This window comes from Typopeltis vanoorti, chromosome 11 (genome assembly GCF_054136105.1).
Source record: "Typopeltis vanoorti isolate ZY-2024b chromosome 11, IOZ_Tvanoo_1.0, whole genome shotgun sequence".
Taxonomy (NCBI): Eukaryota; Metazoa; Arthropoda; class Arachnida; order Uropygi; family Thelyphonidae; genus Typopeltis; species Typopeltis vanoorti.
The window spans coordinates 9,470,147-9,486,691 of NC_143559.1; the positions used below are offsets into that span (position 1 = coordinate 9,470,147).

General features: G+C 34.7%; 1 protein-coding gene across 5 annotated transcripts in view; it reads left to right on the forward strand.

Annotated features, from left to right (window-relative positions):
* Window positions 1-16,545, forward strand: part of LOC150101293 (uncharacterized) — a 117,224-nt gene that overhangs the window by 74,081 nt on the left and 26,598 nt on the right. For all 5 annotated transcript variants that reach the window (XM_090400135.1, XM_090400138.1, XM_090400140.1 and 2 more), the window contains 3 exons: window positions 4,037-4,106; window positions 4,886-4,947; window positions 8,686-8,799. In XM_090400135.1, coding sequence (XP_090256261.1) covers window positions 4,037-4,106; window positions 4,886-4,947; window positions 8,686-8,799 — 246 coding nt within the window. The remainder of the gene's footprint in view (window positions 1-4,036; window positions 4,107-4,885; window positions 4,948-8,685; window positions 8,800-16,545) is intronic.

A 16,545-nucleotide genomic window follows, 5' to 3' on the forward strand; every position in this document is an offset into this window, starting at 1 on the left:
ACTTTAATATGTACCCTATGATTATTCTAATGAAAAAAAAAAAATACTCAGTATTAGAATTACGCTTACCAAAACATACAAGCAATGATTATTGAAATTACAATTACAATTACAATTATCAATTGTTATGTTAAAGTTAAAAAAAATTAACTTATATTTTTTTCCAGAATGGGAACATCTTGATGTAATCTAGATTTTCTGAATATCCCAAATCGTTGATTTTTAACATATATTCACAGCACAGAACACAAACAGATGTCTGAAAATGAAGTTGACTTTTTCATTTTAGGTTACTGGGACTAATATATATTCATAGCACATAAACACACAAAACACAGGAGTTGAAAGATATTTCTGTAAATAACCAGAAAATATAGTTGACACATTGTTTAGGTTACCAACCGTTTGGTTCTGTTCGTTTTCTTGGAGATGACTCATTAACTTCATTTCTGGTATTATTTTTTGATTCTCTTTTCAAACTATGGAACTATAGTTACTCATTTTATATACAGCAATCACATCCTGTATTAGATGACGTTCAAAAAGTATAATTTCCACCGTTTTTTTTTTCCGGCGCTTCTGGAACTTCTCTGATTACCAACATCGTGGAAGAAAAGTAAACTCAGTGCTTGCCTTTCTGTTAATCTCATTTATTTCTGATATTAGTCTCTAATTTAGTCTGTTTGTATTAATCACATCCTATAATATATGAGTTGTGGTATTGTTCAAAAGGAATCCTTTTCCCATGGTTGGATGTTTCTCACACACTACATATGACACATATCCTAAAATTAATCATTTCTGATTAAGGATTTTATACACATATTGTTTTCAAGTAGAAGGCTTATTTGTTTGTTTGTTTACATTTTGTGTAGCTAGGAAACTGGAATTTATTTCAAATGAATATTAGCTCTGCAAGATATACTTTGTTAATTTCTATGTTACCTTTTATTTGAATGTAATATTATTAACAAATTGTATTTACTGAATCTAATATAAAAAAAATTAAATAAAGTGAAAAAGACAGTATTTGTTTTTCTTATTCTTCTGATTTAACATCGCTCATGTTCATAGTGTATGATTTCCCACTGGTGCTTATATATAATTCACGTGATATTTCTCCATGTGACATTTCAAAACAAGTTGAACTATGATTGAGTGGGAGATGGTAAGTCCCATTTTATTTTATAGCTGGGTACGAAACTCGGGTCGAAATCCATCGACATCCATAGAGTTTCGTACCCGGCTATAAAATAAAATGGGACTTACCATCTCCCGCTCAGGGTTCCCCTGTTTCTCTTGGTTTCAAGAGAAACAGGGGAACCAGGGAAGCTATCACAACACTACGCATATTGGGAGAAAGAATGATTGAGTGCAATAAAGATTGGTATCTATGCTTTGCGGACTATGAAAAAAAGCTTTCGATAGCGTTAATCATTCTGTTTTATTTGATATTTTGCAAATAGGAATAGATAAAAATATTATGAGAATTTTGTTCAGAATATACAAAACTCAAGAAGCCAGGGTCAGATTTGAAGGAGAGAATACTGAATGGATCCCCATAAGAAAGGGTGTGAAGCTATGGATTTTCCCCACTCCTTTTTAATGTCTATAGTGAATGGATGATGAGGGAGGCTTTGGAAGATCTGAAGTATGGAATAAAGATAAACGGACATCTGATAAATAATATAAGATATGCAGATGACATTGTACTTTTTGAGCGAAACAGAGGAAGGCTTGCGAAGAATTTTGAACAGACTGAACAGGGTTGGAAATGAGAGATATAAAATGAAAATAAACATTCAGAAGAATAACGTGATGAAGATTTCAAGGAAAGGAAATGATGGGATGGAAATCACTTTGAACGGACAAGAATAGAAAATGTAAAAATTTTGAATACCTTGGGAGCTGGATAACAGAAGACAATAGATCTAATTATGAAATTAAAATCAGAATTAAAAAAGCTAAAGCAGCATTTTTCCAAATATACTACATATTAGGAAATAAATATCTGAACAAACATTGAAGTAAGAATCCTCAAGGCAATGATCTGGAGCATGGGGGACATATGGATGTGAGCAGATGAGTGTGAATGCATTTGAAATATGGTGCTTGAGAAAAATGGATCGTATCAGCTGGACTGAAAGAGTGAACAATTAAGAGGTTCTTAAAAGATTCAAAATGAAAAGAGACTATATGGCTAATACCCAAAGAAGAAAAAGCGTTTGCACGACATTTGATGAGGGGGGTTCTTCTGAAGAGCTTCCCAGAATAGTATTTCAGGGAATGGTGGAGAGAAGGAGTGGAAGAGGAAGACCCCGACTGCAATGGAAAGACAACATCAAAGATTGGACGGGCAAGAATCTTACAGAAGCAAGAGATAGAGAGGCATGGAAGGGGACTGTTCATCAGCTTCAACCCTCTTAAAGAGAAGGCCCCAGGATTAGGTTAGAAGTCACTTGGAAAGAATAGAGGAAAAAAACTGTTTGTGACCATTGTTAAGTGAAATAGCAATAGTTTTGTATCCAGTTTTTTAAGTTATTCACTGAATCCAACTTCGAAGTTCGAAAGTAGGGTGGCTGCACCTGTCAGTAAGACAAGACTCCCTGAGACTAGGGTATACAAAAACCATCCCCACACGCCTCACATGACAGGGGAAACACATGCGGGCAACGAACACTGAACCCTCTCTCTCTCCCCTCCAACTTTTCCCCTCTCTTCCCACCCCTCGTCACCTGATCCCTCAGGCAAACAGGGGACTTGGGATAATAGAGGGACTCCTGACGAAATTTATTATCCCTCAGACCTCCATATGCCCTCGTGAGGTCATAAATTTCGTTAGGAATTTATGACCACCCCCTGAGGACATAAGGAGGCACAAATTAAGTCAATCTAAACTAAAATCTGATCCAGAAAAATCAATATATGATTCCCAGCTGTTTGCATTAGTAGCATTAGTATCAAAGTAGCAAAGTTTGCTTTATTGCATTAGTATCGTAAGTCGCCACTGAACAGCTGCAGCGCCTTTCTATCAGTGAGTGACGAGTCTTTCTCTGTCTATATTAAAATACTTTTGTTTGTTTAAGACGAATCTAACATTAAGGATTTCTAAGTGTCTAAGGCAACAGGCACTGCTCGTTTGATTCTGCCAAGTGGTAGCAGCCAGCGTATAATTTCCCTGAAGTCTGAAGGACATCGTTAATACTGTTTATTGAAAGAATTGCTTTTTTATTGTTTTTTTTTATTTACCAAAATTTTGCATCGTGTATAGAGTTTGTAAACCTTTGAGTTGCTTGTTATTAAGTCGCCCTTTTCAGTTTAAAATTGTCTATTCGGTGACTGATACGTACACTGAAGTTTTGGTTCGTTTCTCCTGTATAGGGAAATCTCCTATGGATAATGCTCGCTGTCTTTGTACTAATTTTCATTATCAAAAAAGTGAGATTCACTAAAATTATATTATGAAAAGTGGTGTCGGGTTAAGCGGAGTATCTGCTTAGAGCTCATGCCTGACCTACCTTCACTTGAGAGAGTCAGTTGGCATCAAGTGGAAGTGACAGGATTTTCGTTCTGCTTAGAGTCTCAGAATAACCCTAAAAACTAATACTCCACCCTCCCAACCCCAGCGTTCCCTTGCGAGTCTTTTGACGTCCTTCACAATGCCAGATTTATTTCACTTTGCTGCGATTCATTTCTTAAATATATTTCTTTTTAATTTGTTCTTATTTCTGCCTTAGACATTCTTTTAAAACCAAATTAGTTGATATTTTGCAAGGAATTCTTTCACATATTCTTCTGCCAAAGTTTTTCACTTCCTTTTATAGTCAATTGTGAATTTATGTTCTATCCGCTTTAAAATAGAAAAATAAATTCTGTGTAATAAATTCAACAAATATCTGGTGTTTCTGTACCTAATTTATTGTTTGTCACTTAATTATTGGAGTATTTACAGTGATATTAAAATCTCCTCACATGTAACCATTACATATTCTGCAATTTACTGCTGATACAGAAGTGATTGTTGATGTGTTTTTAGGGATGGTCTTTGAGCGGTCATCCAAGAAAACGGAACAAAGTCGCTAAGCAAGACTATCTAAACACGCTTCGTAAGTATTGTTCGTGATTGTTTTCTTACTGAATTTAATGAATTAAATTAAATTAAAAGTGAATTAAGTGAAAGAGTGTGCAAGGTGCAACTTGTACGTATATTTTGATGTCACTTTCGTATAAATCAAATATAACCGAATAATACGACGACAGTAATATAACTGCACAGAATACTTTGTTTTATATTACTGGCAATTAAGCGAATGCATATCGTGACAACATCACTCCCTCGGTGTTGTTTAAAATTAACGAGTCTTTCACTTTTACATATTATGAGTAACAACGCAGCATTTTTTCCGAGAATGGGGATCTCAATTAACTAAGCACGCGAGGGAATTTACTGTGCTTTAGATACGTTAAATCTCCCAGTAGCCAGAAAGCTGAAAAGTAATTATCATAAGGATCCTAAAAACTGAAAATGGAAAAAATTATTGAACTGTTTTTCTTTTATGATATCTTAAGCTATGATTTTGTTTTCAGTGAGATGAATAATGTTGCTCTGCTTAATATTAAAATAATTCTTACAGATTTTCTTAACTCTCTTAGCATTCTGATCTTTTCTCTCTGAAATAAATTAAGCAGCTGTAAAGTGTTTTTATAGTAAAAGAGCCTGCTTTATTAAAAGAAAACATACGGAAGTACAGTTTATGTTGATCTTTCTTTTATTAAACATTGCTACAAATGATCTTAATTTCGGGATTAATGCATTTCAAGAAAATGCTCCTTAAATAGATTTCTTAAATTATCTGATTTTAATCTATTTTTATTATTTTTAAAGAGAAAGAAATGGTTGAAAAACGAGAAAGGGAAGTACATGAAAAGCAGAACATTCTTGATTCGGTGAGTAACCTATTTTTCTTTCTTGAAAGGAATGCATAATAATGATTTCAAGCGTGTTTATTATTTTTACGGTGGGATCAAAACGTTTCCACACTGAATGGTAAATGGCACTTCTGAAAAAAGTATAGATAGGTTAGAATTTTCAGTATCAGTCGAGTTCCTTGTAAAGTGCAATTGTTTGCAACGACTTCAAAAATGGCACACACACCCTAGAAAACAGCGCCCACCCATTAAGTTCTTCTTTAAATTGACAGCCACAGAAATTTGATGGTAAAACTTGCTTTGAGATGAAACACTGTACGGAACTCAGATAATTTTCAATATTCAAAATTAAAGTGGTTGCTCTTGACTGTATTGACAATTAGTGCTCTGTTATTGACTAAACAGATTTAAAAAACCTGTTGCTGGAATTACATTCATCAGTATCGAAATGGGGGACTGCTGCAGTTTTTTTCCTACCATGACAATTCTTCGGCTCACTCGGCTCTGTCTCTATAGGAATTACTGGTTCAAAATGAAATAATTGTTGTTCCGCACTCCCTGTTCAAATCTGGCACTTTTTTTTTTTTTTGCTTCAAAATTTTCAGATAGACACAACAGGAAAGAAGATTTGATGACATTGCCACGATTTTAACAAGTGTTCACAAGATACGGTTGCTATTTCAAATATGAAAATTTTGAATAAGTTGAAATGAACCAAATAAGTGGTGAGCATTCTCTCTATTTTAGAAGGAAACATGCTGTTATTATGTTTCCCGTTGTCAAACTAACCTATTGTCTTAAGCTTAAGACAAAACTTTTCACGTACCATTGCGGTTCTTAGCTGTGGACCTCCCAACCGTGACCGTCTCGACGATGAAGTGGTTGGCCCTACACTTCCCAATGTGCCCTATGTTCGTAGATAGTGTGTTCACGAGGCCGGTTTGCCTGTTCTGGGATACGAAAAAACCGAGTTTTGGGGTGAAAAAATCCCCTAACTCCGTGTGAGACCAGCTAATTCACCTTTAATCTAAAGAGACCCTATAAAGGTTGCTCACGTCTTGAACGTGAATCGAACGCAGGTATTTCCGACCAAAGGGCTTCGTCTATACCAACTGAGCTACGAAGTTTCCAAACTAAACGATTATAAACAAATATATCCCACAGTCGACTGTACATCTGTACACTGTCAAACGGTAAGTGGAGGCGAATGTACAAACTTTGAAATATGTGTTTTGATATGACGTCATATTAATGACCTATCTAACACGATCCCAAATAAACCATCGACGACATTATCACCTGATACAAATATCAGCGTTCCCCCTTCAACCAAGAAAGGCACACGTAACTCAGTTAGCTGATAACACCGAAGAATGGTCGGAAATCTGGACAACAAATCAATCAAAGAGTTCAAGAGTGTTCAAAAGATTTAGGTTTGTAGTGGTACAGTGTCATGTAGTACGCAACTTGAAGATCAGCACAGTCTCGGCTTCTATGGATAAGTGGATATAAGTGGATATGCATGCACTAAACATCACTCATAACAACAAAATATAGAAATTCTAATAAAAAAATAAAAAATAAATATAATGGCAGTTCTGCAGATCATTGGAAATCCATAATATGGAATGTCAAATCACACTACACCCTTTTCCGATCTGCTTAATGAATATTGTTGTGGCGTGAATGTTTGAAACATTTTGTGCCTGACTGTATCATCCGAACTGCGATGTTTCGAGAACTTTTGCTTATAGTGATTGTAAAAATCCACTGTGATGAAGATAGTTCTGTACACTTTTACGGAACAGACTCATGTCTCTTGGAAAATGACATATGCAGGTGCGTATGATACAGTGTCGTCAGTGAGGATCACACCTCTGCTGTGCATCCAACAAGCTACATGAGCTAATGATCATGATGTGAGAAAAAGAATTTTTGCCCAAGTCCCTGACTCATATTACCACAGACTATTCCTAGAAAGCTGTAAGGTGATCAGGTCCAAAGTAGACTCCGCATTTTATTTAGGTGAGTGCAATTTAGATTTCTCAGAAATAGATGCGTTCTTAATACTTATCTCAACACAGCTTCTTCTGGTAGACTAGCAGTCCACATTAATTCTCCCCACCTTCATCCCATATATATGGGATTAAGATATGTGATTTCGACAATTTCATTATATAATGCACTAAAACACACGATCACCCTAAAATGTGCGAAGTACGGGAGAGGACACTCCTTCATTAAGGTAAGTAAGTAGAAGAAGAGGGAAAAGAAGTTGAAGAATCCTGTTCTGAGCTTCAGCTAAATTCTGTTCAACAGATACATCATAGATGTCGCACTGACTAACGATGAAAAATATCTACCATCTGAAAGTTCTATTTTGGCATTACCGACAAATACGAGTTCTTGAATTTAAATTAAACAATATTCAATTCTTTTGCTATAGATGGATTAAGTTTAAACACAGGTAGGAATTCGCACTACGAGTCGTACATCACAAAGAAAGAGAGGAAGGACTATTGATATTGTAAGGTTATATAATCTGGTCCATTTCCTAGGAAGTGAAATGAAACTCATCAAATTAGCATTAGGGACAGAAATGGCATCTAGTGTGCTCACCAGTGTCCCCTTGAATTACACATTCCTTGGAGTGTGTAATTCCAGTAATTTCTTTGACATTCATTACACTATTGCAAAGGTTATCCATAATTTGCAGAAAATTAAAGGCACTGATATAATATCCTCCCTATACCGTTGTAGTTAATGTAATGTAATGTATGACAAGGGTGAAATCGGTTGCTGATTAGTCTACGGAACATAATCACCAAAGATTATGAGATGCCAACAGTTCCTGATTAGTACACTCTTTTCTGCAGAAACTCGGCAAATGAAATTTCTGACTTGAATAATAACCGATCAGTTATGTTTGTTATCATAAACAATACCGGTAATACATGATGGTAGAGAAATAAATAGATAATAAAACTACTTAGAAAATTAGTATTAGTATTACTTTCGAGCCTCCATAGAATCCGAAGACTCAACAGTAGGTCGAAGACTCAGAGACCACAATAAATCGCATTTTTAACATTCAGAGTTCGAACAATCGCCACCCACTCCAGCAATGCATTCCACTCATCACACCCCGCAAACAAAAAAAATTTCGTTTTCACTTCCTTACTCACATGACCTCTGGTAGACTAGGGATGACCTCTAGGGATGACTCTCATTTTCCCGATATCCATTACTTTGAGCAATAATTCTCCTATATCTATAGCTAATAGGACACTCTCTCTCACCAACTTATATGGCATAATCATGTCACCTCTTCTCCTCCTCATGCTATCTAACAAAAGTTGTGCAGACGACATGCTATCAGTCTGTCCTCATACTCAACATTACAGAGTACTGAGCCAAGTCTCAGTTATTTGCCTGTGCACTCTCCCTTGAAATTTTTTTTTATTTATTTTACCGCCATTATAACAATTGACCAGAAATTCTGTGCACACAGAAATTCAAATGGCTTGATTGGTATCTTATGCAGAGCAACTATCACATCCATCCTTATGCGTACTCGATAGGCTTCCCCAGATTATATCAAGTTTTATTGGATATAAAAATTATAACAAGTTTTACAACCGAAGGTATTATAGCAAGATATATAAAAGTTGTTATAATTTTAATATAAATACTGCAAAGAGTAATGTCTGGTATTTAAGGACGAATTATTTATTTCTTACTTTATGTTGTTTGCAGGGAAATGAATTAGCCACGATCATCAGACAAAAGTCAGTCGGAAATCCGAAAAAAGATCCAAATACAGGAGAACTGATCAGAAATCCCAGAATGATGTCGGATGTCACAGCAGCTGTAAGTATATTCCAATGGTGGGTGGGTATGTGCACGCGGCTGTTTCCGCAACGTGCACATACCCACTATCCTTACCAATTTATAAAAATTGGATAAGAGCGGAAATAATTGGATAGTCAGTTTGTCCAATTAACTAAATGTATTAAGCTTGACTGAATAAAAGATTTATGAAGAGTCATATTATGGAAATGGAAAAGATGTCCAATTTAGAGATGTCTGCTATCTTAAAAATTTAAGCATATAAACTGTCTGGCTTCTTAATGCTTCCAACTTTTAATTGTTCATTCTGCTTCCCGATTCGTTGAATGACCTGGATTGCTTAAGGAACCTTTCATCTGTATCTCCTTATGAGTGAAGAGAAAGTTATCTTCCTGGGAATTTGAGAGGTACCAATCTTCATAAATCCTGCAATGTATAAGCGCATGACCTGAGGAGTAAAGTGCTTAGTGGAAGTGCTATTCATAGCCTCTTAAACCTTGCCAAACAGAGCATGTGCTGGAATCCACTTTCGAGTTGCAGTTTCGTATTTATTTATTTGTGAGTATTATAGTATTTTTGTAAGCAATAAAATTCTTTTTAATAAATAATAAAATATGGGTTCTCAGGCTGTTACTAGGAGACATTCAGTTCTCAACCAGTGTAGGTTACCGATCAGAATTGCAGAAGTAATAGTATTATAGGGGGGGGGGAGTAATTTGCTTCTGAAAAATGATACCATTTCTTATAGAAAGTGGGGAATAAATTAGAAGAACTAAATTCTTTCCAATGAAAGGCCATTAATCAGGATCTTATTAAAATTTCACATTCTTATTCAGGGAATCGAAGGTACTATCCTTACTTATTAATATACAATGTTAAAAATGAATATACTTGCCATATATTAATTATTTCTCTTAATAGAGATTCATTACTCATGTTTACTTTTTTTTCTACGCAACTTGGAAGTACAGTAAAATACATTATATGGCTGCTGCTGCCATCTACTGAACAATCCTTGCAGTAACATTGAACTGTGCATTACGCAAGGAATTGAGCATTAGCTAATTGCGAAAAGAAAAAAGGTACTTAACTAGCCAAGTTATTCATTTATTAATTTAAATTCATAATTGCGTTAATGTAAGTGCATAACCGCAAATCAGCATCACTTTTTCATTTTCGTCTGAGCGTTTAATACTCGAGCGCATGAATCTATTATCCAATTAAATAAAACCGAAAATCCTGTTTGCAGTTCCTTTTATTTATTTATTGCAGTTTCTTGTTTTTTTGAAATTTTATTAAAATTGTATGCAAAAATATTTGTCTCACTATAATTTCTGTTGACTCTAATTTTTACCACAAAAATAATTAATAAGTGCTCTTTCGGCGAGAAATTATAGTTACTACATTTTTAAACTTTTTCAAAGTACCCTGATGAAATTACTGAGTACTGAGATGATGCACGCTGATAAAAAGTTATTACAAAATAAATTTAAATATTAAAAATTCACCCTTTTCATTCCTATGAACTTTCTTTAGTTTCACTTTATTAAATCTGGTTCCGTATGCCAACAAGTGATGTTTGGAAGTCCTTGTTGGCAGTTGGAGATTTACTTCATATCAATATTAATCACATCCAATTAGAATGATTAAACCAATGTGCATTGAGCAAGTTAATAATAAAAAAATAAATCGAGATGAAAATATATCAAAATAAGAGACTTTGTTTCTCAAGGAATATTGTTCATATTCACACACAAATATGACTACTAATTGAGACAAGTATATTTGATACTATTAGATTGACTTTGTTTATGGGAATTTTCAACGCTCAGAAAAGTGAATGGAGAATTAATATACAGGGTGGCCCATAAATAGTTATGCAGGAGTTAAAACGTGGCTTTTTTTTGTTATTAATTTTTTCCTTATTTTTCAGGTATTCTAAGGAATATGCCAGCCTGGTTGGCCGAGCGGTTTGATTATCCGCTCTCCAGCCAAAAGGCTGCTGTGTGGAATCCCACTGTAGGCAAGTAGTAGGGTGCTGGCACTTTGAATAAGATCAAGATCAAGATAAGATAAGGATTCGTGACGTCGTTTAATGCGTATGGAATGCTTGGAATTTCGCTGTGGGACACATCTGTCTGTGATTTTGGTTCATGTATGGCATTCTGGGTAACTGTTCGTGTATGGAATTGTGGGTAATGGTTAGAGATAAGATAGAGTATGGAATCCTTGGAATTTCCCTGGGTGATACATCCGTCAATGACGTCACGTTGTGTGTTTGGTTCGAGTGCGGATTTGTGGGTAAAGGTTCGAGTATGGAATTCTGGATGATGGGTTAGGGTATGAAAAACCTGGGTAATGGTTAGAGTATGGAATTTTGACAAGATTCTGAGATGACCTTCTTTGTTCGTGTGTGGCATTACGAGTAATGATTAAAGATTGGAATTCTAGGAGGATATTTGGTCAAGTGTTGGAGTCTTTGGTTCGACAGTTGAAATGTATGAAAATATTTGTCTATAGGCAGCAGCATGAATTTTCCAATATAAGTGTGTGGTATTTTGTTCCTGCTATTGACTATGGGAATTTTTAGTTCAGAATCAAGAGATGGCACCAGCAATATTTTTTTCCCTTTATATTCATGTTTCTTGGTAATGGTCAGAGTGTAGAATTCTGGGATGTGGGTGTATTTGTCAGTGATTTGAGATGAGCTTTTTGTTCATGTGTGGCATTATGGGTAATGATTAGAGCTTGGAATTCTGGGAGGATATTTGGTCAAGCATTGGGTCTTTGGATCGATTGCGGAAGTGTGGGAAAATATTTGTCTGTAGGCAGCATCACGAATTACTGGTATCCCCCCTCACCTCCCATCAAACACACACACACAACTTTTTTTCTTTCATGTTCACATTTTCTAAAATAATTAATTACTGGAATCTCAGTTTTACTGCTTCCATGTGTCATGTTTATGATCTTAAAAACCATTACTTTTATAATTAAATGTTGTTAACTTTATTACAAATTCCAAGGAGTATAAATATTCTTAAATATGGAGAACACATCAATGACACCTTAATTGTTAATTTAAGTTTACAAATACACATTTATTCGACTGAAATATTATTTACAAGTATATTCAGAATGAAAAATTCAAACATGTAATTACCTACAAATATTTCACAAGATTTGTCTCTTTTGCTATTTTCCTGAAGAAAGAAAAGTTTCAAAGGGTTTTGGGTTTGCTCTTTTCTTTCTTTTTTTTAATTTACGGGATACACAAAACAGTACAGTTCAGTACAACACACACACACAAAGACGATCTGTAGCCTGAAAGAACGAATTGCAGTAATTAACCTGAAAATGCAATTGATTCTTGTTCCTTATAGGTCTGTTTCCTTAATATCATTCTCACTGTGGCTCTTGGCTATATTTTCCCACTTTTGCGGATGTTCTCTACTTAGTGACATCATGGGAAGTAAAGCAAAGTCACCACTACCTCTTCTGCTAATTTCACACTTTAGTGTGACAGATTGCACTAAGACTTGGTAATTTGCACTCGTAATTTGTTTTGCATTCATAACTAAACAGAAATTAAAACTTTAAACGTAACAAGTGTCTGAAAGTAAAATTACCATGTTGAAAACGATATGCGACATCAATGTTGACCATTAAAAAAATTGTAAAGATAAATAAATAAAGCGTTTACATTCAAATAAATATTTATGATCATGGCAAGCAAGAAATTCGTCAACTCTTCAAAGTTTTGACATTTACACCCATATTGTTTTCATCATTTGGAACACTACAACCCAAAACTTTGCATCACATGATGTAGCTTTTTGATATGCTTCTATATATATATTTTTTTCAATCTGATTGGTTGTTTTTCTCAATTTTACTTTAAATCTTGCAGCAGTATTTTATAACTGAAACCTCAATAAAGAGATTGTTTATTTCAACAACTGATTTTTCAGAAGTCTAGATATGGAATTAACAAATTCTGATGATGCATCAACATCTGGCCATGGAAGCTCAAAATCCCGACTTCATTGTATTCATGAAAACTGCTCTGTAGCTTTGAGCCTACTTTCCCACATTTCTTAATAAGAGATGCATTTCTCATAAAAATTCAAAATATGCTTTTCAAAATCTACTTTTTGTCTCCTTCATTGACATATAGAAATTACTTTTGCTTGCAAAACTGTGGAGATGAACTTGTTATCCCTTCAGGCTATTAATTTTATCGTCGATTCCTTGTGCTTCAAAGCGACTTCTGTAGCTGAAATTTTATTTTTTTTTTCAAAATGTCGTAATTTTCTTTAGCATTAGTAAGTTTAGCTAAAGGAAATGAGAGGATTTGGACTCTGTGTTAGCATTTTCTTATTAGAAACTTCTTTTGCCAGCACAAATAAATAGTTATTTATTATTATTATTTCAATGAATATTAGCTCCATAGTATACTTTGTTAATTTCTATGTTACAAGGTTCCAAACATTTAAAACTTTAGAGTGGGTTTCTAATCAAAAGTGACTTTGTAAAAGTTAATGGTATCTAATCATGACTCTTATCCTCCCTTTTGATATTTATGTGCGGTCCTTCTTTGATGCTAATGACAGAATTGATAATCTCTAATTGAGATTATCAGTTCTGGTTTTTCGAGTATATGGATGAAATGTTTACAGATAACTCAAACAATGTCAAAAGGTATCACTAGACATATTTCTAAAATAATTAATTACAGGATATTAGTTTTCTCCACTTTTTTCCCTTCCTGGCATTAATTTTACAGTAGTGATATGTACATTTTTTTTTACATTTACGTTTTCTTGTATTATGATGTATTATGGTCTGTGTTAATGATTCTGCTTAAAGATTTTTTGTCATCGATTTTGCACATACAGTCTTCGTATAGATGTAATTTACTAGATCTTAAAAGTTCATTACTTTTTCCTAAACTAATGTTAACTTTCCAATAATTAAACAGAATTGCATTAAGGTATAAAGTTATGGTTTTATATATCAACTAAACAGAATTACTGAGTAAAACTTTCACTGTGGAAAACACATCAACAACAAAAAACTTTTGTTCATTTAAGCTTACAAATGCATATTTTATTTTGCTGAAATATTATTTACAAGTATATTCACATAGAAAAATTCGAACATGCAATTACCTAGAAATATTTCACAAGATTTAGTTTACTCTTAATCTTATTGAACTCATTTTTCAATGAGTTCAATAAAGAAAATGTTTGTTCATTACTCACTGTTTCTTGATTACATTACATCAAAATAGCTGGTCACACAAAAGAGTCTTAAGATCTGACACCATAGGAAGCATAGATTTCATAAGGCCTGGATATGACACCAGCCTCCCTAAACTTCCCATGTATTCTTTTGTCACTAGATATACACAAGAATCTTTATCGAATTGAATAAAATCTTGAGAGTCTAATTTTACCATTGATGAATTTAGATGGTTAGCGATAATTTTTCCCATATGTGTATGATGTAGGGTGAAGGGATACCACTGATATCCATTAATTAATTATTTTAGAAAATGTTAAAATGAAAGCAAAAAAGTGTGTGTGTGAGAGAGAGAGAGAGAGAGAGAGAGAGATGGGGTGAGGGGAATACCACTGATATCCAGTGATTAATTATTTTAGAAAATGTGAAAATGAAAGGAAAAAAAATTGGTGTGTATGTGTTTGATAAGGGGGTGAGGGGATTTCCAGTAATAACCAGTAATTAATTATTTCAGAATATGTGCACATGAAAGGGGGAAAATGTGTGTGTCTGTGTGTGTGATGGGGTGAGGGGAATTCCACTGATATCCAGTAATTAATTATTTTAAAAAATGTGAATATCTTGGAAAAAAATGTGCATGTGTGTATGTTTGATGGGAGTGAGGTGGATCCCAGTAATTCATGCTGTCACCTGTAGACAAATATTTCCCACACATCCACAATTGAACCAAAGACCCAATGCTTGGCCAAATATCCTCCCAGAATTCCAAGCTCTAATCATTACCCACAATTCCACATGCAAACAAAAAGCTCATCTCACATCACTGACAAATACACCCACATCCCAGAATTCCACACTCTGCCCATTACCAAGAAATGTGAATGTAAAGAAAAAAAAACATTGCTGGCCCATCTCTCTCTCTTGACTCTGAACTAAAAATTCCCATAGTCAATAACAGGAGCAAAATACCACACACTTATATTGGAAAATTCGTGCTGCCACCTACAGATAAATATTTTCCCACACTCCACTATCGAACCAAAGACCCCAACACTTAATCAAATATCCTCCCAGAATTCCAATCTCTAATCATTACCCATAATGCCACATGCAAACAAAAAGCTCATCTCATGTCAGTGACAAACACACTGACATCCCAGAATTCTATGTTCTGACCATTACCCACAAGTCCACACACGAACCAAACACACACCGTCACGTGAGTTATCTAATTCTTGTCTTATCTACATCTCAATCTTGTCAGAATTCCACACTCTAACCATTACCCAGAATTCCATACTCGAACCTTTACCCACAATTCCACACTCCAACCAAACACACACTGTGATGTCAGTAACGGATGTGTAATGCAGGGAAATTCCAAGGATTCCATACTCTATCTTATCTCTAACCATCACCCACAATTCCATACATGAATAATTACAAAATGCCATATGCAAACCAAAGGCACAACGTGGCATCACAGACAGATATATATCCCCCAGCAAATTCCAAGCATTCCATACTGATGATGTCACTTATCTAATCACACAATAACATCACTGATCTTATAAGCATCCAGAATTCCGTATGCGAACAATTTTCCACAATTCCATACGTGAACCAAAAGATACAACATGATGTCACAGACAGATGTGTCCCCCAGGGAAATTCCAAACATTCCATACTCATGACGTCACGAATCCTTATCTTATCTTGATCTTGTTCAAAGTGCCCACCCTACTACTTACATGGATGTTTGTGATTGTCTGTGAAAATACTAGTAGTAATGATGGACGGTAGATGGCGATGGTGTAGATGATGATGATGGTAGTTGTAGTTCGTTGTTGTTGATGGATTGAGTTGTGGAAACAAAGAGCTGTAGAGCAGGTATCCTTCCTCGATGAGTCTTTGGACTCCCTGGAGGAATCGATCGTGTAATAATAATAATACATTTGGGAAATTAATCAAAGAAAATTTCACAACCAAACAACGAATCCAAATCGCGCAGAATTTAATTTGAAAATCAGCATGATGTGAAAAAGTGAACAAGCCCCAGATAATCCAACAGCTGAAGAAGAACATTCATGTAGAAATTAAAGTGCTCTAGCCAGGATCAACTGCCGTCATGGAATACACGCCCTAGAAGGGCTCGTCTTTGTGAACTGAAAATGGATAGCATTTACGTGATGTGGTTGTTAATAAAAAATCTCTAATAAACTGCTAATAAAAAAATCTCCAAATTCTGTATTTCATTATAACCATAAAGAATAAAAATATTTTTATTCTTTTTTAATTAACATTTTAAGACAATTAACTTATGGGCCACCTTGTGTAACTTCGAATTCCTCCACTAAAATTTCACGATTATTAAAGTTACCTCGAAACTAATTTAAGGCAGCTAAGAGTTAATGCATGTCACCGAAATGTATTTTGAAAAGTGCAATACTCAACATGATATGGTAAAGAATTCATGCTAAGGAAAATTAAACGTAAAAGCGTCGACATAAAAATTTTAAGTTC